Source organism: Bos taurus, chromosome 4 (genome assembly GCF_002263795.3).
Source record: "Bos taurus isolate L1 Dominette 01449 registration number 42190680 breed Hereford chromosome 4, ARS-UCD2.0, whole genome shotgun sequence".
Taxonomy (NCBI): domain Eukaryota; kingdom Metazoa; phylum Chordata; class Mammalia; order Artiodactyla; family Bovidae; genus Bos; species Bos taurus.
In genome coordinates, this window is record NC_037331.1 from 7,698,690 (window position 1) to 7,720,800 (window position 22,111).

Here is a 22,111-nt window from a genome sequence, read left to right on the forward strand (position 1 = left end):
AGAGATTTGTATCTTACATAGATATTGTATATGATTATAAACTGTTTATGAGTTTTGGGGGAAGAGGAAAACATGTATTTGAGTATAAATTCCGATTTTTTAACAGCCCTCGGACCCTTCCTTCTTGCCTGCTCTTGGTTTGCTCATGTTGTTGACTGAAGCTAATATTTCTAAACTCCTAAGACACATCTTCAGGCTCAAGCCCATCCTTGTTTCATCTTCCAACCCAGTAGATAAATTCCTTTCCCTAAACATCATTCCCAGGAGACTCAATCCTCCATAATATGCAGCATATTCCTTAGACTACAGTTTCATAAAATGGGGGGGATTTCCAAATTTGGTGTTTTCTGTTTGATGATAATCTAATCATTTCAAGACAAATGCTTCCTTTTCGACACATTTATGTATTTCAGTATTAGGCAGCATTTTGGGTTTTCAGTCCAGTTGAAAACTGAGATTATCATCTGTGGAAACAAGATTATCATCTGTAGTTGGCACAGAATGAGACAGGATTTCTTTGTGTCCTTATCAGCATCTCCCCTCCATTATGTGTTAAAGTGATAATGATCTTTCTCTTTGGTAGAAAAACTTCACATTTTACAATAAATTTCAACAGATTACCTTTCTTAAGATGTAACAGTAAAATGTTTTGGAAAAGTGACAGAGTAAAAAAATATATGAAAGTAACAGAACAGTTTAAATCGTTTTAATTTAAATTCCTATAATGCAGGAGTTGGTGATGGACAGGGAGGCCTGGCGTGCTGCGATTCATGGGGTCGCAAAGAGTCGGACACGACTGAGTGACTGAACTGAACTGAACTGAATGCAACAATTTATATATAATGCTAAGGTAATTGTATTAGTTTTGAAGAAATACTTCATATTTGAAAAATAGTAAGGCCATTTATCATGTATGATTTATTATTGAAAAAGCTAAGTTGTTACAGGCTATCAGAAACCAATGTTTTTTAAATTTTTTTGGCCATGCCACTTGGCTTTCAGGAGAAACTCCCTGGACCAGGGGTGGAACCCACAGCCCCTGCATTGGTAGTGCAGCCTTAGTCACTGGAACGTTAGGGATGTCCTGGACATCTGTCTCCATGTGCTGCCTGCATTCACTGCCAGCCCTACTGTATGAGACAACTCCCAGTTTTTTCTGCCAGTTACAATGGGTTTGATCACTGGTGGGAGAACTAAGATCACAAGTGGAGCAACTGAGCCTGCATGCTGCAACTGCTGACCTGTAGACCTGCACGGTGTGATGAAGGTCCTGCATGCTGTGACCAAGACCAGCCAAATAGATAAATAAATATTTTTTAAAATAAACAGTTACAAATAGGTTGGGGTCTTCTGCCAAATACAAGCTTTGGGGTTGTGGTCTCAGTTCAGTTCAGTTTAGTCGCTCAGTCGTGTCCAACTCTTTGCGACCCCATGAATTACAACACACCAGGCCTCCCTGTCCATCACCAACTCCCAAACTCATGTCCATCGAGTCGGTGACATCATCCAGCCATCTCATCCTCTTTTGTCCCCTTCTCCTCCTGCCCCCAATCCCTCCCAGCATCAGAGTCTTTTCCAATGAGTCAACTCTTCGCATAAGGTGGCCAAAGTATTGGAATTTCAGCTTTAGCATCAGTCCTTCCAATGAACACCCAGGACTGATCTCCTTCAGGATGGAATGGTTGGATCTCCTTGCAGTCCAAGGGACTCTCAAGAGTCTTCTCCAACACCACAGTTCAAAAGCATCAATTCTTCAGTGTTCAGCTTTCTTCACAGTCCATCTCTCACATCCATATATGACCACTGGAAAAACTATAGCCTTGACTAGATGGACCTTTGTTGGCAAAGTAATGTCTCTGCTTTTGAATATGCTATCTAGGCTGGTCATAACTTTCCTTCCAAGGTCTCAAGTACCTCCTATTTCCAAACTTATAATGGCAGTAGATGAAATGCAAATAGAAAATAATTTACAACTCTGGAAGTCATGGGAGGCCAATAAACACAGAGGATCAGAGACGAACAAGAGTGAAAATAGGAAACTCTTCACTCAAAATAAGTCTGCCGTGCACAACCCTAAGTCACTGTAGAAACAAGCCATGGAAAGATGGTGACTCATCAGAAAATGAGTAATCTCCAGACAGATTTTATCTTTAATTCAGTTGCTTGAAAAGGGCTTTTAAAATAAGTACATACTTAAAGAAATAACTATACACTTCAAGACATAAATGAGGGCTTCCCTTGTGGTTCAGTGGTTGGGAGACCACCTACCAATGCAGGGGACACTGGTTTGACCCCTGGTCTGGGAGTATCCCACATGCAAGCGAAGCAACTAAGCTTGTGCGCCCCAACTGCTGAGCGCAAGTGGCACAGCTGCTGGGGTCCATGGGCCTTGGAGCCCATGCTGTACAGCAGGAGAAGCCACTGCAATGAGAGGCCCACACACTGCAGCTGAAGAGTGGCCACCCCCCACCCCGGCTCCTGGCAACGAGAGAAAGCCCACGCACCGCAACGAAGACCCCACACGGCCAAAAATAAATAAAAATTTAAAAAACAAAGACCTAAGTGAAAGAATGATAATGAATTTAAAAATACGTTTCCAAGCAAAAGAAACAAAGCAAAAACAGGTAAACAAGAAAAGCAGAATCCAGGAGGGTCTTAACCACGTGGGGAAAAAAGCTCAAACTCACTCATCAGAATGCAAAAAGAAACTCTCCTAAGGTACCGTTTTTACAAAGGTATTCAATTGGCAAAGATTAAAAGGTTGATAATACACCATGTTGGTGAATAAGAGGAAAATATCATAAATTCCAGTGGAAACTTAGCTGGCAGAGCCTCTGGAGAGGACAAAGGCAACATTTATCAAAATGAGAGACAGGGAGAGACGTGGACTCAGCGGTTCTTCCTCTGGCTGTGCGTTCTTGCAGATGCACTCAGACGCGCAGAATAACCGCAGCATGTGGTCAGTATTGCACACTGTTTGCAATAGAAAAATGCTCATCAGGGTAAACAGATTGGTGCACATTCGTACACCGAAACCCTAGGGAGCCGTGAAAGAAAAAGATCAACTCAGAGTGAGTCAGAAAAACTTCCAAGGACCTTCTTTGGGGGTCCAGTGGCTAGGGCTCCATGCTTCCAATGCAGGGACCCAGGTTCAATCCTTGGTCAGGGAACTAGATTCCACTTGCTGAAACTGAAGATCTGTGTCTATGCCACAGCAAAGACCTATTATGGCCAGACAAAGCAAAACAAAACCCAAGATATATTTTTCCTAGTATGAATTAATTTATTATGCTTGGCAGATTTTACAATATGTTTTTAAAAGATTAAAAACTCTTTGGAACTTTCATAAAACATTTACTGAGAGAGAAAAGTTACTACCATAAAATCAAAGCTATTTGATCAAACAGCTTTGATAATCAAATTATTTAAAATTTCTTTTTTCATCACCACCACCACCACCATCTTGGTCACCAAGATATATTTTTACCTGAAAACAGCAAAGTGTAGAACATGGTTTCTAACAAGTTTCCTTTTACTTTCAACAAAGTGAAGAGATGGATATATAGAGATAGACAGATGCACACATAAATTTGTACATAAGTATATGTATTTTACATAAATATATGCTGGGAGGGATTGGGGGCAGGAGGAGAGGGGGACGACAGAGGATGAGATGGCTGGATGGCATCACTGACTCGATGGACATGAGTTTGGGTGAACTCCGGGAGTTGGTGATGGACAGGGAGCCCTGGCGTGCTGCGATTCATGGGACTCATTGGAAAAGACCCTGATGTAGGAAAAGATTGAGAGCAAGAGAAGGGGGTAACAGAGGATGAGATGGTTGGATGACATCATCCACTTAATGAACTTCAGTTTGAGCACACTCTAGGAGACAGTGAAGGACAGGGAAGCCTGCAGTCCAAAGAGTCAGACACGACTTAGTGACTAAACAACAGATCATATCTTTGAAAGAAAATGAAAATGGCACCATGGATGCAAGGAGAGTAGAGAAGTGATAGCTACCAGGCAGAAGTAGTTAAGTACTTTGCTATGTATCATTTTGCATCTTTTGAATTTTGGATCATTAGGTAAAAATTCAGAAATCTCGGGACTTCTTGGATAGGTCTAGACTTTGTCAAGTTAAAAAGAAAATTAGTGTATTAGAAAAATAGCTCCTACAAATTTACCTTGAAATCAGCATTAAAAAAAGAAAGAAAGAAAAACATCAAAAACAAATTTAAAGGGGCAGTTTAGCGCCATCGTACAAATGTCAACAGGTGGGCCATCATGAGAAAAGGATGACGGTGGTGGAGAAGCAGCATTTAAAGCACTGATGGCCAAAATAAAAATCCCAGAATTGAAGAAATACACGAGCATGAAATATCGTATGCTTTTTTTCCTCCAAAAAGGAGAAAAGATTAAAAACCATGATCACAATGTGGTACAGTGGTGAAACTGAAGAACATCAAAGATGAACAGAAAACCTTGAAAACGACCAAAGGGAAAAGAAAAACCAAGTTGCCACACAGTCTGTCACACAAAAAAGGAATAAGGAGAGATGAGGATTAGGCAGGATTTTTATCCCCAACAGCCAAGTCCAAGACTATGGAATAGCATCTTCAAAGGACTCAGAGGAAAATAACTGTCAGCCTGCAGTTTTATGCCCCAAGTAAGCATGCTCATCATTCCAGCAATTCCATTCCGGAGGTTCACCCAGGGAAGCCCTTGTGGTGTGCACGGGACAAAGGCAGGCATTGAACTTTGATTGTGTTGCTAAAAAACCAAAAGCAACTGATAAAAGACTGGGAAAGTGAATTGTGATGTGTTGCCTGCCATTGCAGTAAAGAAGGAATGCTGCCCGACCATCAGGCCATCGGTCACTGCCGACAGGACTCACAGTGGAGAAAAGCAGGATGCTAGCCCTGTAGAGTTAAGGTCTATGTCAAAGGCATGATTTCAATGAGCCCAGACTCTTGCATCTTCCCATTAATGGAGAAGCATTAATCCATTAGTTCAGATGTGTGATTAGCAGTCATCTTTTGATATTCTACTACATGTTAGTCTGTTTGATTTTCAGCAAAATCCCCTATATATCTTAGCTCCTTCCTTACCTCTTCAGGACAGTTCCTCAGAGCTACCTGAGAAATTTTGTGTTGGTCTAGTCCTCAGGGCATTTGAGCTCAGTCACTTCAGTCATGGATGATTCTTTGCAACCCTGTGGACTGTAGCCTGCCACTCTCCTCTGTCCATGGCATTCTCCAGGCAAGAATACTGGAGCATGTTGCCATGCCCTCCTCCAGGGGATCTTCCAGACCCAGAGATCAAACCCATTTCTCCTGTGTCTCCAGCATTTCAGGCTGATTCTTTACCACTGAGCCACTGGGAAAGCCCAGCCCTTAATAAGGCCACTGAAAAAAACTTAACTTTCAGATTGTGAATTTGTCTGTCATCGACAGATGTATATGTGATAAAATACTATACAGCAGTTAAAATGAGTAATCTGAAGTGAGTATTTCTCAAGACCAGTAATCTAAGAAATCTGAGAGTAGCTTATTATTTGAATTCACAGCGTGAAAACATTTATGGATACATATTTATGTGGTAAAATATCAAAAACGTTTTGTATATCAATTTTCATTTTTCTGCAGGAAAGAAAGGAACAGAGTGGTGTTCTGGGGTCTTCCCAGAACATGATATTATGTTTGTGATATTTAATTTTTTGAAAAAGTATTGAAGCAAGCACAGTGAAACAGAGATTTCTTGTGGCAGAAGCATCGGGCCTGGAGGACCCTGGCGTTTCGCGGTGTGTCTGGGAGCCGCTGCCGTGAAACCTTGTGATACGCGCTCGGGCTGGGTGCTGGCTGGTGGGGAGGCCGCGTGCCCCCTGCCTGGGCGTCCAGCCATTGTGATGTGTCACAGAAGGTGATGCAACAGAAGAGCCGGGGTGCCTCCTCCAGGGTTAGTTCACTCACAGTTTCCCCCTCGAAGGAGAAACAGCCGAGAAGGAAGAAGGCAAAACCCCAAGCCAATCCCAAACCATTTTGTATCACCTCATGTTTTCCATCAAGTAGCAAAGAGGCTGCCAGCAATCAGCTACTCGGCTGGGGGAGATGAGTGGGAGACCCAACTCGAGGGGGAGCTCCAGGCTCTTCAGGGCTCCCTCTGAGGACGCCAGCAGCGGCTCTAGTGGGAGCGCTGTGCTCCCACAGCAGGAAAACCCCAACGCCAGTGGGTACGTAACTGCAGGGTGATCTCCTTAAGATTTAATAGTGTACATGTCATGTATCACGTGTGCTCGTCCCCCTGGAAAATAACCTTCCTTTATAGAGAGAACCTCTGAAGATTTCTCTGGATCCCAGTACTTTCTGACCTATTGTCTCCTTCTGTGGTAGAGGTTAATTACAGCAAGTGGGAGGGAAGATCTCCCGGAGGAGGGCATGGCAACCCACTCTAGTATTCTTGCCTGGGGAATCCCCATGGACAGAGGAGCCTGGTGGGCTACAGTCCACGGGAACACAAAGAGTCGGACATGACTGAGCGACTAGGCACAGCACACACAGCAAGTGGGGGACGAAGTTTGTGGAAGAGAAGACATTCTTTTTAAAGGAATGAGTCTCACCGGCAGTGTGAAGTTATGACTGCAACCTGCAGCCTCATGGGTCGATCATTTGTCAGTGGCCTCCTGCTCAGTCTCTGCCAGGTGCAAGGTCCAGCACCATGCTTTGCAAGTCTTTACATGGAGGGCGCTTGTTACATCCCTGGGTGAGAACTGACTACACGGGCTGTTAGTGGGTGTACGTTTTGAGCTAACAACTGTGCTTCCTCTAACTGGAAGAAGGGGAAACAGCAGGAAATCTTGGACCACTTGGATGGCTCCAAAACCCAAGCCTCATCAACTTTGCCCTTGAAGGCACTGCCTGCTGGTAAAACAAAACAGAGAGTAATGAAATAACCACCCCACGGATAACAGCTAAGGTTTAATGAAAAAGCTTAGTGAACCTTTGGTTAATGTTCATTTAAGCCAGTCCCTTGGGAGGGTCTTATGACCTTTGAGTAACTCTCTTTAGACAGTGGATCCCTCATGTGACCAGTGAGATGTGAAGGATGGTGGTTTCAAGATTTCGTGTCCTTTCAGAGGAGACTTTTGGGACGACCTTCTTCTCTGTTGCTTTTAGCACATGTCTACAACAAACCAAGACAGTGTATTAAAAAGCAGAGATATCACTTTACCGACAAAGCCCATATAGTCAAAGCTATGTGTTGAAGCAGTCCAAGCTGGGATTGGAAAAAGATTTCCAGAGTATTGCAGAAAGGAGAGTTTATTAAGAACAAAGAACAGAGATAATGTGGGCACTGCAAGTGCAGCGGGTCAACCTCCTGACAGACCAGGGAGGGTTGACAGTTTTTGTGGGTTAATAGCCAATTTTTATAGCCTCAAGGCAAAGAAAATTCCTACAGGAAAGCTGACACTAGTTGATTGGTTGGGCATCTTTGCCTAACTGGGAATCAGGAAGCTTGTTAGTGATTATTAGGGGGCTTTTGGCAACGGTTACAAAGGGGCTTAGGTTCAGCTTCAGAGGTGACCTTGATTCTGGGCTCTGCTTCTGTGGTTTTGGTGCAAAGCCTCCCACCTATGGCCTGGGGGACAGGACTCAACACTATGATTTTTCCACTAGTCATGTACAGATGTGAGTGTTGGACCACAGAGAAGGCCAAGTGCTGAAGAATTGGTGTTTTCGAACTGTGGTGCTGGAGAAGTCTCTTGAGAGCCCCTTGGACTGCAAGATCAGGCTACTCAATCCTAAAAGAAATCAACCCTGAATATTCATTGGAGGGACTGATGCTGAAGCTGAAGCTCCAATACTTTGCCCACCTGATGTGATGTGAGGAGCCAACTCATTGGAAAAGACCCTGGTGCTGGGAAAGATTGAAGGCAGGAGAAGAAGGGAACAACAGAGGATGAGATGGTTGGATGGCATCACTGACTCAATGGACATGAGTTTGAGCAAATTCTGGGAGATGAAGAAGTACAGGAAATCCTGGCGTGCTGCAGTTCATGGAGTCACAGAGTTAGACACGACTTAGCAACTGAACAACAATAACAATAACACATTGGACAGACAATGGGCACTATTGCTTTCTGTAAGTGGATGAGCTACTTAGAGATTCTGTACTGGGTGAAATTAGGTGGCTTGTGCTTCAGTTCAGTCACTCAGTCATGTCCGACTCTTTGTGACCCCATGAACCACAGCACACCAGGCCTCCCTGTCCATCACCAACTCCTGGAGTCCACCCAAACCCATGTCCATTGAGTTGGTGATGCCATCCAACCATCTTATCCTCTGTCGTCCCCTTCTCCTCCTACCCTCAATCTTTCCCAGGATCAGGGTCTTTTCAAATGAGTCAGCTCTTCGCATCAGGTGGCCAAAGTATTGGAGTTTTAGCTTCAACATCAGTCCTTCTAATGAACATCCATGACTGATCTCCTTTAGGATGGACTGGTTGGATCTCCTTGCAGTCCAAGGGACTCTCAAGAGTCTTCTCCAACACCACAATTCAAAAGCTTCAATTCTTCAGCGCTCAGCTTTCTTCACAGTCCAACTCTAACATCCATACATGACCACTGGAAAAACCATAGCCTTGACTAGATGGACCTTTGTTGACAAAGTAATGTCTCTGCTTTTTAAAATGCAATCTAGGTTGGTCATAACTTTCCTTCCAAGGAGTAAGTGTCTCTTAATTTCATGGTTGCAATCACCATCTGCAGTGATTTTGGAGCCCCTAAAAAGAAAGTCTGTCACTGTTTCCACTGTTTCCCCATCCATTTGCCATGAAGTGATGGGACCAGATGCCATGATCTTTGTTTTCTGAATGTTGAGCTTTAAGCCAACTTTTTCACTCCTCTTTCACCTTCATCAAGAGGCTCTTTAGTTCCTCTTCACTTTCTGCCATAAGGGTGATATCATCTCCATATCTGAGGTTATTGATAGTTCTCCTGGCAATCTTGATTCCAGCTTGTGCTTCCTCCAGCCCAGAATTTCTCATGATGTACTCTGCATATAAGTTAAATAAACAGGGTGACAATATACAGCCTTGACGAACTCCTTTTCCTATTTGGAACCAGTCTGTTGTTCCATGTCCAGTTCTAACTGTTGCTTCCTGACCTGCATACAAATTTCTCAAGAGGCAGATCATGTGGTCTGGTATTCCCATCTCTTTCAGAATTTTCTACAGTTTATTGTGATCCATACAATCAAAGGCTTTGGCATAGTCAGTAAAGCAGAAATAGATGTTTTTCTGGAACTCTCTTGCTTTTTTCATTGATCCAGTGGATGTTGGCAATTTGATCTCTGGTTCCTCTGCCTTTTCTAAAACCAGCTTGAACATCTGGAAGTTCAAAGTTCACGTATTGCTGAAGCCCAGCTTGGAGAATTTTAAGCATCACTTTACTAGCATGTGAGATGAGTGCAGTTGTGCGGAAGTTTGAGAATTCTTTGGCATTGCCTTTCTTTGGGATTGGAATGAAAACTGACCTTTTCCAGTCCTGTGGCCACTGCTGAGTTGTTCAAATTTGCTGGCATATTGAGTACAGCACTTTCACAGCATCATCTTTCAGGATATGAAATAGCTCAACTGGAATTCCATCACCTCCACTAGCTTTGTTCGTAATGATGCTTCCTAACAAAATTCGCCCCCCACCATGCAATAAAACTTTCTCTGCTCCAAACTCCACCTTTCTGTATGGTCTGGCCTCACTGTGTGACCGGCACAGTCGGTGACAGCTTCACCCCCTTTTCTGAGCTGTGACTCAGTGCTTCTCCTGCTACATCAAGGTGCCTTCTGTAATTAATGAATGACTCATCATCAACTGGTTTTTATATGTTTTAAATAGAAATTTCAATTTGCTGTCTTAGAGTACTTTGTCCCAAAGCTCCTAGCCTTCTGTTTCAGTGAGATTAGTCTATTTTAGCCATTTTCTTTTTTTTTTTTTCTCCTTTAAAAAAAAAATCTTTAAAGTTGGATGTGGAAAGGTCACTGAAATCACTTTGTGAAACTCTTTGGAAAGATCTGCTGAGACCGGATATGCACTAACCCAGCAATTTCTGGCCCAACAGAGCAGGACCCCATGGTGCTTGTCCCAACGCCCCTTGTCCTCCGCCTGCCTTTTGTCTGTGGAAAACTTGAGTCAAAGAATAAGTTTAATCAGGGAAATGAGAAATACAGAAACAAAGGAAAACGAAGGAGACCAGATAATAATAATGTAGTCATTAAGCATAGTCAAGGACCTTTTAGTTCCTAATATTCTGAGCCATATCCTGTGAGCTGTCTTATAGATATTGAAACCTCAGATAGAAGGAGTTAACTGCATAATGACCAGACTTTCCAAGGTGAACCCACAACTTAAACTGCTGAAATTCTGAGAACTGACCTCAAACACATGGGGAAAAATTGGACCCTGAAATTGAAGATTAACTGTACCTAAAACAATCAGGATGGTGCTGGTCAGACCACCCGTGACCAATCTGAAGACAGCTGTGGGAGCTGACTGTGCTGTTTCTGCATGGAGCCGCCTCCTGTCTACAAAAGCCCTTGTCCCACTGGTTGCCAGTGGGAGGGTGGAGTTGGCCTTTGGATCCACTGAGCTGTGCCATGATCTGTGCTTTTTTCTTTATGTATGTTATATTTCAATAAAAAGTGAGGGAAAGGGTTAGGATTGCTTTAGAGAATTTTATCAGAATTTTGTGTTCATTGACATAGTTCTTTGGACTTCCCAGCTGGCTCAGCAGTAAATAATCAGCCTGCCAGAGCAGGAGACACAGTTTCGATCCCTGGGCGGGGAAGATCCCCTGGAGTAGGAAATGGCAACCCATTTCAGTATTCTTGCCTGGAGAATTCCATAGACAGAGGAGCCTCGTGGGCTCAGTCCAGACTCTTTTTTTCTTTTTTCTTCTGGACTGATGATACATTGCAGACCTCTAGGATAACCTCCTTTGCTTTCTTCTTCATAAGCATTTGTAGGCATAAAAACCTGCAACAACAGGACAGTAATATGTGTGAAAGAGAGGGCTGTGTATGGTGTATATATGTGTGAATATGTATATATACCACTCTGAGTACTGTTTTCCCTCAGTTTCACAGTGGATTAGGAACTAAATTAACTCACATGCTCAGCCTAGTCATGTCTGTTGACTTGGTTGTAGAGGTTAAAGTTCAAATTAAAGGTTAAGAGTGGTGTATTGCTAAATTCTTTTTGCTGTTATTTTTCTTCTTTTTAGGTTAACTCGATCATGGAAGGCTGTCATGGGTATGGTGTTTATACTGACCTTACTTCTTCTAGGTGAGTCTTACTAAGCAACGATCCTTGAAGCCATTTCACAGGGTGTGTGTGTGATGAGAGAGCTGGCAGGGGAATGACTCACATTTGCAATAAATGCCCCAGAAACCTGGAAGTGACTGAATGCTCTTGAACCATTCCTTCCCCCCGCTCAATATTTATTTATGAATCTGTTTGGCAGCATCAGATCTTAGTTGCGGCATGAAGAGTCTTCATTGCGTCATGCAGGGTCTTCCTTGTGGCTTGTAGGCTCAGTGGTTGCAGCACTCAGGTTCTCTTGTAAAAGTGATCTGGGTTTCTTTGTTGAAAACTTAGTGAGAACTTTATTTCTCTTAGAGTTGTTACCAGATCTAAGCTCGTTCTGTTTGACAAGAACAGGTCGATAAATCGGGAGGCAGGGTATCAAGGCAAGAAATAGAGACTTTATTCAGAAAGCTGGGCATCCGAGAAGATGGTGGATGAGAGTCCTAGAGTACTATGTTATGGGGTCTGGATGCCAGTTTCTTTTACAGAACAGAGGAGGAGGAGGAGGAAAGGAAGTAAAGTAAAAAGGCCATGAAGCGAAAGTGTAAGTCACTCAGTCCTGCAGTGCCGAGTAGTAGTCGTAGTGGTAGTGTTAGTCACTCAGTCGTGTCCGACTCTGAGACCCCATGGACTGTAGCCCACCAGGTTCCTCTGTCCATAGAATTCTCCGGGCAAGAATACTGGATGGGTTGCCAATCCCTTCTTTCTCCAGGGGATCTTCCCAACCCAGGGATTGAATCCAGGTCTCCTGCTTTGCAGTCTACTCCAGTATTCGTGCCTGGAGAATCCCATGGACAGAGGAGACCCACAGGCCACAGTCCACGGGGTCACAAAGAGTCAAACACAACTGAGCGACTAACACTACTGAGCGACTAACACTACCATTACTCCTGCTTTGCAGGCAAATTCTTTACCATCTGAGCCATCTGGGAAATCAAAAGGCCATAAGTGTTGCAAAATACCTCCTGGTTTGGCCATCCTCAGGGAAGGGATGCATTCATTTCTTTTTCCTGCTGTCATTCACAAGTGGGCAGGGTCAGAATGTCTCCCAGTGAGCTGAACAAAGACACTTTAGTTTAACATTCATGCAGTAGGGAAGGGTTCCCCAAGGCAAGCCATTATGTATAGACAATATCTTTTTAATGGACAAAAGCCGTGGGAAGCAATGATTAAAGTAAAAGAAACAGATCCAATATGGAGTCAGATTTTTTTCTTCCCTGTTACATAATCATGGTTCCAAATAAGAGAAATTGCTTTGAAGTTAGGAATCCTTGATATTTCTATTGCAAACACATAGAATTGATCTTTTCTAAATCTGGGCGACTCATCTTGAAGGATTTTGACAACCAGAGACTGACTCATCATGGGGTTCTTGAAGAAATGCTAGAACACATGCTTTGCCATTTTCTGGCTGTAAATATCACACACCATGAATCCTAGTACAATGAGGAATTGTTCTGTGGTACGTGGACACCTTGAATTGCAGAGTGTCCAGGGAAGTCAGAGTTTCACCCAGCTATCGCCACAAAATGCCATTTTACGCAGCAACGGGGGCTGTTCAGTTGGGCTTGCACGTGGATACCTGGACTGAGGGCTCTCTGAAGTCTGTGCCAGCCTTCCGTCAGCTGCATCTTAGTGCCCTGAGCACCCATCCCATCTCAGCAGACCTCTAAACTTCATCTTGAAGTTTCCAGTTCTACTGAGAACTGCACACTGTCTGGCTCTGTTGCTTCCATCTGTCTGGTCTTCACCTCTGCTGATTTCAGCCTGTGAGCTTCAGCAGCCCTCCCCCGACCCCGTGGCTGTTGCCGGCTCCTGACTCACGAGCCCTCTGCCCCGACTCACGAGCCCTCTGCCCTTGAGACTTCCCACAGCCCTACCCCAGCCCTGTGTCCAGTGACGCACGCCTGCTCTTCTGAGGCTCCACCGCCCTGCCTGTGTCAGGAACACGCCCTGTGAACAGTAGAATTGTTTGTGCTCAGAATTTTCCTTATTTTGGAAACGAATGCCCTATATCCCTTAGACATTTTTTTTGATGATTTTTGTTGATGTGGACCATTTTTAAAGTCTTTATTGAATTTGTTACAATATTGCTTCTGTTTTACTTTTTTTTTTTTGGTTGAGAGGCATGTGGGATCTTATTTTCCAACCAGGGACTGAATCTGCAATCCCTTCATTGGAAGGGGAAGTTTTAACCACCGGCCTGCCAGCAAAGTCTCTGCTTTGACATCTTTTAAGATTGAAATATATACATCTTCTTAGTGCGTACAAACTGCTTCTTTGTCTTTCCCCACTCAGGTTTGATCCCTGGGTTGGGAAGATCCCCTGGAGACGGCAATGGCACCCCACTCCAGTACTCTTGCCTGGAGAATCCCATGGACGGAGGAGCCTGGTAGGCTACAGTCCATGGGATCACAAAGAGTCGGACACGACTGAGCGACTTCACTTTCACTGTAAGGTTACTCATTTGCCCACAAAAGTGCCAGATCCTTTTTAGCCACCACTGACGTGTTAATGATTTCAATGGAATTAAACTGAACTTGCATCCATTTTTATTTGCTAGGGTGAAATCCACATAATATAAAACGAACCATTTTGACATGAACAACTCAGTGGAATTTAGTGCATTCACAATGTTGTGCAAGTACTACTTCTATTTCCAAAATATTTTCATCGATGCCAAAAGAAATCCCACACTCTTAGTCAATCCCCAGCCCCACCCCACCCCCACCCTCTGGCAACAACCACCAATATGCTTTCTGTTTCTAAGGACACACGTGTTCTGAATGTGTCATATAAATGGAATCATACAATGTATGGCCATTTTTGTTGGGCTTCTTTCACTAAGCTCATGTTCTTGAGGCTCATCCCTGTTGTAGACGGATCATTCCTTTTTGTAGCTGAATAACATTGCAATGTATGGATAGACCACAGTTTGTTTATCCATTCAGCTATGGATGAACATCCAGTGTGTCCACCCTTTGGGTGTTGTGTATAGAACATGTGTGTACACGTATTTGTTTCAGTCAGTTTAGTCGCTCTGTTGTATGCGACTCTTTGCAACCCCATGAACCACAGCACGCCAGGCCTCCCTGTCAATCACCAACTGCCAGAATCCACCCAAACTCATGTCCATCAAGGCAGTGATGCCATCCAACAATCTCCTCCTGCCCTCAATATTTCCCAGCATTAGGGTCTTTACAAATGAGTCAGCTCTTCGCATCATGTGGCCAAAGTATTGGAGTTTCAGCCTCAGCATCAGTCCTTCCAATGAATATTCAGGACTGATCTCCTTTAGGATGGACTGGTTGGATCTCCTTGCAGACCAAGGGACTCTCAAGAGTCTTCTCCAACACTACAGTTCAAAAGCATCAATTCTTCAGTGCTCAGCTTTCTTTATAGTACAACTCTCACATCTATACATGACCACTGGAAAAACCATAGCCTTGACGAGACGGACCTTTGTTGGCAAAGTGATGTCTCTGCTTTTTTAATATGCTGTCTAGGTTGGTCATAACTTTCCTTCCAAGGAGTAAGCGTCTTTTAATTTCATGGCTGCAGCCACCATCTGCAGTGATTTTGGAGCCTCCAAAAATAAAGTCAGCCACTGTTTCTATGGTTTCCCCATCTATTTGCCATGAAGTGACGGGACCAGATGCCATGATCTTCGTTTTCTGAATGTTGAGCTTTAAGCCAACTTTTTCACTCTCCTCTTTCACTTTCATCCAGAGGCTCTTTAGTTCTTCTTCACTTTCTGCCATAAGGATGGTGTCATCTCCATATCTGAGGTTATTGATATTTCTCCTGGCAATCTTGATTCCAGCTTGTGCTTCATCCAGCCCAGTGTTTCTCATGATGTGCTCTGCATATGAGTTAAATAAGCAGGGTGACAATATACAGCCTAGATGTACTCCTTTTCCTATTTGGAACATGTCTGTTGTTCCGTGTCCAGTTCTAATCGTTGCTTCCTGACTTGCATACAGGCTTCTCAAGAGGCAGGTCAGGTGGTCTGGTATTCCCATCTCTTTCAGAATTTCCCACAGTTTATTGTGATCCACACAATCAAAGACTTTGGCATAGTCAATAAAGCAGAAGTAAATGTTTTTCTGGAACTCTCTTGCTTTTTTGATGATTGAACAGATGTTGGCAATTTGATCTCTTGTTCCTCTGCCTTTTCTAAATCCAGCTTGAACATCTGGAAGTTCACCATTTACGTATTGCTGAAGCCTATGTTGGAGAATTTTGAGCATTGCTTTACTAGCGTGTGAGATGAGTGCAATTGTGCGGTAGTTTGAGCATTCTTTGGCATTGCCTTTCTTTGGGATTGGAATGAAAACTGATCTTTTCCAGTCCTGTGGCCACTACTGAGTTGTCCAAATTTGCTGGGATATTGAGTGCAGCACTTTCACAGCATCATCTTTCAGGATTTGGAATAGCTCAACTGGAATTCCATCACCTGCACTAGCTTTGTTCGTAGTGATGCTTCCTAAGGCCCACTAGACTTCACATTCTAGGATGTCTGGCTCTAGGTGAGTGATCACAGCATCGTGATTATCTGAGTTGTGAAGATCTTTTTGTACAGTTCTGTGTATTCTTGCCACCTCTTCTTAATATCTTCTGCTTCTGTAAGGTCCATACCATTTCTGTCCTTTATTGAGCCTATCTTTGCATGAAATGTTCCCTTGGTATCTCTTAATTTTCTTGACAAGATCTCTAGTCTTTCCCATTCTATTGTTTTCCTCTATTTCTTTGCATTGATCGCTGAGGGAGGCTTTCTTATTTCTTCTTGCTATTCTTTGGAACTCTGCATTCAAATGGATATATCTTTCCTTTTTTCCTTTGCTTTGCACTTCCCTTCTTTTCACAGCTATTTGTAAGGCCTCCTCAGACAGCCATTTTGCTTTTTTGCATTTCTTTTTCTTGGGGATGTTCTTGACCCCTGTCTCCTGTACAATGTCACGAACCTCACTCCACAGTTCATCAGTCACTCTATCAGGTCTAGTTCCTTAAATCTATTTCTCACTTCCACTGTATAGTCATAAAGGATTTGATTTAGGTCATACCTGAATAGTCTAGTGGTTTTCCCCACTTTCTTCAATATTAGTCTGAATTTGGCAATAAGGAGTTCGTGATCTGAGCCACAGTCAGCTCCCAGTCTTATTTTTGCTGGCTGTATAGAGCTTCTCCATCTTTGGCTGCAAAGAATATAATCAATCTGATTTCAGTGTTGACCATCTGGTGATGCCCATGTGTAGAGTCTTCTCTCGTGTTGTTGGAAGATGGTGTTTGCTATGACCAGTGCATTCTCTTGGCTGAACTCTATTAACCTTTGCCCTGCTTCATTCTGTACTCCAAGGCCAAATTTGCCTGTTACTCCAGGTGTTTCTTGACTTCCTACTTTTGTATTCCAGTCCCCTATAATGAGAAGGACATCTTTTGGGGTTGTTATTTTAGAAAGGCTTGTAGGTCTTCATAGAACCATTCAACTTCAGCTTCTTCAGCATTACTGGTTGGGGCATAGACTTGGATTACCGTGATATTGAATGGTTTGCCTTGGAAACGAACAGAGATCATTCTGTCATTTATGAGATTGCATCCAAGTACTGCATTTCAGACTCTTTTGTTGACTATGATGTCTACTCCATTTCTTCTAAGGGGTTCCTGCCCACAGTAGTAGATATAATGGTCATCTGAGTTAAATTCACCCATTCCGGTCCATTTTAGTTCACTGATTTCTAGAATGTCAGTGTTCACTCCTGCCATCTCCTGTTTGATCACTTCCAATTTGCCTTGATTCATGGACCTGACATTCCAGGTTCCTATGCAATATTGCTCTTTACAGCATTGGACCTTGCTTCCATCACCAGTTGCATCCACAGCTGGGTATTGTTTTTGCTTTGTCTCCATCCCTTCATTCTTTCTGGAGTTATTTCTCTACTGATCTCCAGTAGCATATTGGGCACCTACTGACCTGGGAAGTTCATCTTTCAGTGTCGTATCTTTTTGCCTTTTCATACTGTTCATGGGGTTCTCAAGGCAAGAATACTGAAGTGGTTTGCCATTCCCTTCTCCAGTGGACCACATTCTGTCAGACCTCTCTACCATGACCCATCTGTCTTGGGTGGCCCCACACAGCATGGCTTAGTTTCAATGAGTTAGACAAGGCTGTGGTCTGTGTGATCAGATTGGCTAGTTGTCTGTGATTATGGTTTCAGTCTGTCTTCCCTCTGATGTCCTCTCTCAGTACCTACCGTCTTACTTGGGTTTCTCTTACCTTGAGTGTGGAGTATCTCTTCACGGCTGCTCCAGCAAAGCGCAGCTGCCGCCCCTGACCTTGGACGCAGAGTAGTTCCTCTTGGCCGCTCCTGCGCTATCACAGCCACTGCTCCTTTGTTTGAATACCTGTTTTCAATTCTATGGGTTATGCACCTACTAGTAAATTGCTAGGGAGGAATTGCCACTGTTTTTTGGAAAAACTGCACCATGTTACTTTCCCACTAGCAGTGTGTGGTGGTCCCAGTTTTCCCACATCCTCACCAACACTTGCCATTCTTTTTTCACAACTGTAGCCATCCTGGTAGATGTGAAGTGCTGTCTCACTGGGATTTTGTATTTTTTATTCTGTACTTTATATTTCCCTAATGACTGCTATCTCGAGAAGGACATAGCAACCCACTCCAGTATTCTTGCCAGGGAAATTCTGTGGACAGAGGAGCCTGGCAGGCTACAGTCCATGGGGTTGCAAGAGTCGGACATGAGTTAGTGACTAAATCACCACCACCACCAATGAATGATATAAACTAATATTGAGCAACTTTTTACGTACTTGTTTGCCATTTATACCTCTTCTTTGGAGAAAATTTCTTCTAATCTTTTGCCCATTTAATTGGGGTTTTGTCTTTTTGTTGTTGACTTGTAAGAGTTTTTTAAAAATATATTCTGGATACTAGACTCTTCTCAGACACATAATATTTCCCTTCATTCAATAGATTGTCCTTTTACTTTTTAAGTAATGTCCTTTGATGCATAAAAGGTTTCAGTTTTAATGATGTCATATCTAAGAATCCATTACTAAATTCTAGGTCATGACAGCTTACCCCCATGTTTTTTCTGAGAACTTTATGATTTTTACTGTTATGTTTAGCTAATCGATCCATTTTGAGTTACTTTTTATATATAATATGAATTTTTAAATTTCATTTTCATTTTTTAGCAAATGAATTAAAAATGAACCAAATTCATTTTTTAGCAAATGGATATCTTGTTGTCTCAGCATCATTTGTTGGAAAGATATTTTTCCCCATTGAATGGTCTTGTTACCCTTGTCAAAAAATTCAGTCAGCCCTAGATGTATAGGCCTAGCTCTGGATTTGCAATTCTCTTCTTTCTCATCACACTTGATAATCTCAGTTGTTCTATTTTTGAGTTCACTGAATCTCTCTGTTGCCTGCTAACATCTGCTGTTGAGCCTATTTCATGAATTTTTTCATTTCAGCTACTGTACTTTACATCTCCAGAACTTGTACTTGTTTCCTTTTGTAATTTTTCAATTGATATTCTCATTTCATTCATACTTCATTTCTTTGGTTTTCTTTACTTCTTTTCTATGGTTTCCTTTAGTTTTTGAGCATATTTAAGACAGTTGATTTGTAAAGTTTTTGTTCAGTGAGTTCAAAGTTTGAGCTTCCTCAGAGATGTCAGTCAAATTTTTTTCCCTTTAATGAGCTGTACTTTTCTTTGTATGCTTTGTAATTTTGTGTTGTAAACCAGACATTTCAGTTTCATAATGCAGTAACTCTAGGAATTGGCATTTCCCCTTTTCCAAAGGTTGCTTTATTACTTGTTGAGGGCTGTAGTCATTTGTTTGTTTAGTGATGGTCACTTTTCTGATATCACAGTGGTCAACCAATGTCCTGACAGGTTTCCTAGGATCAATGAATAAGAAAGAGAGAGCAAGGATGTGAGAACCGCTCTCCCAGTCCGGGCTGTTTGGCTCTAAGCTGGGACACTATTTCAAGGCCAAACTGGGCCACCCACAACTCTGTCATAAACTTCACCTCCTGTTTGCATGCAGCCCACAGATCCACCTAAGGTGCAAGCCTGGGGTCTTCTCTGGGATCTTTCTTGAGCATGTGTCCAGTCCTGGACACTCACACCGCACTCTCCCTTCCCTTCCAAGCCCTTGTTCCCACATGAGCCTTCATCCTCTGCCTTCTCTCTCCCTTGATGTTGGATCTGTCTGCCACTTTCTCCATTCACAGTCCCTTGCTCAGATGGTCATGGCCAGTTTATGTCTTTAATTCTTTCAACAGTCATTATACCCTCCCAGAAGATTTTTCTAGTGCATGGGAGTGGATGGAAACAAAGATTGGCCTCTGCACTAGACAATCAGGGCAACGCCAGGCAGATAAGCACATAGAGTCAAAGTAGTTGAAGAATAAGGTCTGTGTTAGATCCCTGGCACAAGCAAGCTGCATCAGAAATATTGGCTGCCACCCACAAAGCCACTGCCACCATTCTGGGAGATAGTATGCAAGTGAGTGATAATGCCACACTGCTCTCTTGCCAAAAATAATCTGCCCTTTCCTTCAGTCCTCTGGTTGATGCAAGCTTGTGATTAGGTTTTGGAATTCCAATAAAGTTGATCTTGATAGTCTTTGCCAGCTGATGATTGTTTCAATGGAGAAACAATTTTTTGAGCACCTTTTGCTGCCATTGAAAATTATTGTCCCTCAAGATCCTGACATAGGACTTCCCTGATGGTCCAGTGATAAACAATCTGCCTGCCAATGCAGGGGACAAGGGTTTGATCCCTGGTCCGGGAAGATCCCACATGCCGAGGAGCAGCTAAGCCTGTGAGCCTCAACTACTGAAGCGTGTGCACCGTAGAGCCTGTGCTCTACAACAACAGGAGTCACTGCGGCGAGAAGCCTGAGCACTGCAAATGGACAGGAGCCCCCTTGGTCTCAACTAGAGAAAATTCCCCACAGCACTGAAGACCCAACACAATGAAAAAAGAAAAAAAAAAAAGTAACTTGCTATAGCTTCCCTCCTTAGAGAAATTTATATTAATATATGTTGTCAACAACAATTCAACTAACAATCAAGTTAAGAAAAAAGAGGAATTTTATCCAAGCTAAACTGAGGATTGTATCCCACGAGACAGACTCTTAGAAGCTCTGAGACCTGTTCCATGTGTTAGAAGTTGAAGGCACAGTCATACACATTTTTGAGACAAAGGCTCATATGTTAAAATGACACACTGATATTTATATAAAGTTCATCCCCATTTTGAGGCACTCTGATTAACGTGTAATGTGCATGCACACCATACATCAAGGAGGGAGGGAGGAGGCCTGAATGGACACAGAGAAGGAACTTTTATTTTTTTCTTGTGCTGCCTGAAAATATAAATTGTTTCATCAATGTAAAATATAAGTATTTCAAGATAAACTCTTTAACCGAAGTTGATCTTTTCTTTAACAGGATTTATAAATCACATGAAGCTTAAAGAGAAAGCGTTTCCTCAGAAATCTAGACAAATTTATGCTGTAATTGCAGAATATGGTTCACGGCTTTACAATTACCAGGTGATGTTTCCTTAAATCATTTTGTCTGTTACTCATTTAAAATCTAATGTGCTACAAAAGAGAGTCCAACTAGACATGTGTTATATTGGTTTTGCATGTGACTATCTAATAGAACATCTAATAGGTGTTCAAGCTGGATTTAGAAAAGGCACAGGAACCAGAGATCAAATTGTCAGCGTCCACTGGATCATTGAAAAAGCAAGAGAGTTCCAGAAAAACATCTACTTCTGCTTTATTGACTATACCAAAGCCTTTGACTCTGTAGATCACAACAAACTGGAAAATTCTTCAATTGATAGGAATACCAGACCACCTGACCTGCTTCCTGAGAAACCTGTATGCGGGTCAAGAAGCAACAGTTAGAACTGGACTTGGAACAACAAACTGGTTCCAAATCAGGAAACGAGTACATCAAGGCTGTGTATTGTCACCCTGCTTATTTAACTTATATGCAGAGTACATCATGAGAAATGCTGGGATGGAAGAAGCACGAGCTGAAATCAAGATTGCCTGGAGAAATATCAGTAACCTCAGATATGCAGATGACACCACCCTTATGGCAGAAAGCAAAGAAGAACTAAGGAGCCTCTTGATGAAAGTGAAAGAGGAGAGTGAAAAAGCTGGGTTAAAACTCAACATTCAGAAAACTGAGATCATGCATCTGGTTCCACCTCTTCATGGCAAGTAGATGGAGAAACAATGGAAACAGTGAGAGACTTAATTTTTCTGGGCTCCAAAATCACTGCAGATGGTGGTTGCAGCCATGAAATTAAAAGACGGTTGCTCCTTGGAAGAAAGTTATGACCAACCTAGACAGCATTTTAAAAAACAGAGACATTGCTTTGCCAATGAAGTTCCACCTAGTCAAGCCCATGGTTTTTCTAGTAGTCATGTATCGATGTGAGAGTTGAACTATAAAGAAAGCTGAGCACCAAAGAACTGATGCTTTTGAACCATGGTGTTGGAGAAGACTCTTGAGAGTCCCTTGGACTGCAAGGAGATCCAACCAGTCCATCCTAAAAGAATCAGTCCTGAATATTCATTGGAAGGACTGATGCTGAAGCTAAAACTCCAATACTTTGGCCACCTGATACGAAGAACTGACTGATTTAAAGACCCTGATGCTGGGAAAGATTGAAGACAGGAGGAGAAGGGGACGACA

At 42.7% G+C, this 22,111-nt stretch overlaps 1 protein-coding gene across 5 annotated transcripts in view; it reads left to right on the forward strand.

Annotated features, from left to right (window-relative positions):
- The window catches only part of SUN3 (Sad1 and UNC84 domain containing 3), a 64,083-nt gene that overhangs the window by 1,210 nt on the left and 40,762 nt on the right, over positions 1-22,111 (forward strand). Inside the window, exons 1-3 of one of the 5 annotated variants that reach the window (XM_059885671.1) lie at positions 736-850; positions 11,277-11,338; positions 20,846-20,949. In XM_059885671.1, coding sequence (XP_059741654.1) covers positions 843-850; positions 11,277-11,338; positions 20,846-20,949 — 174 coding nt within the window. In that variant the 5' untranslated portion in view covers positions 736-842. 5 annotated transcript variants of the gene reach the window in all.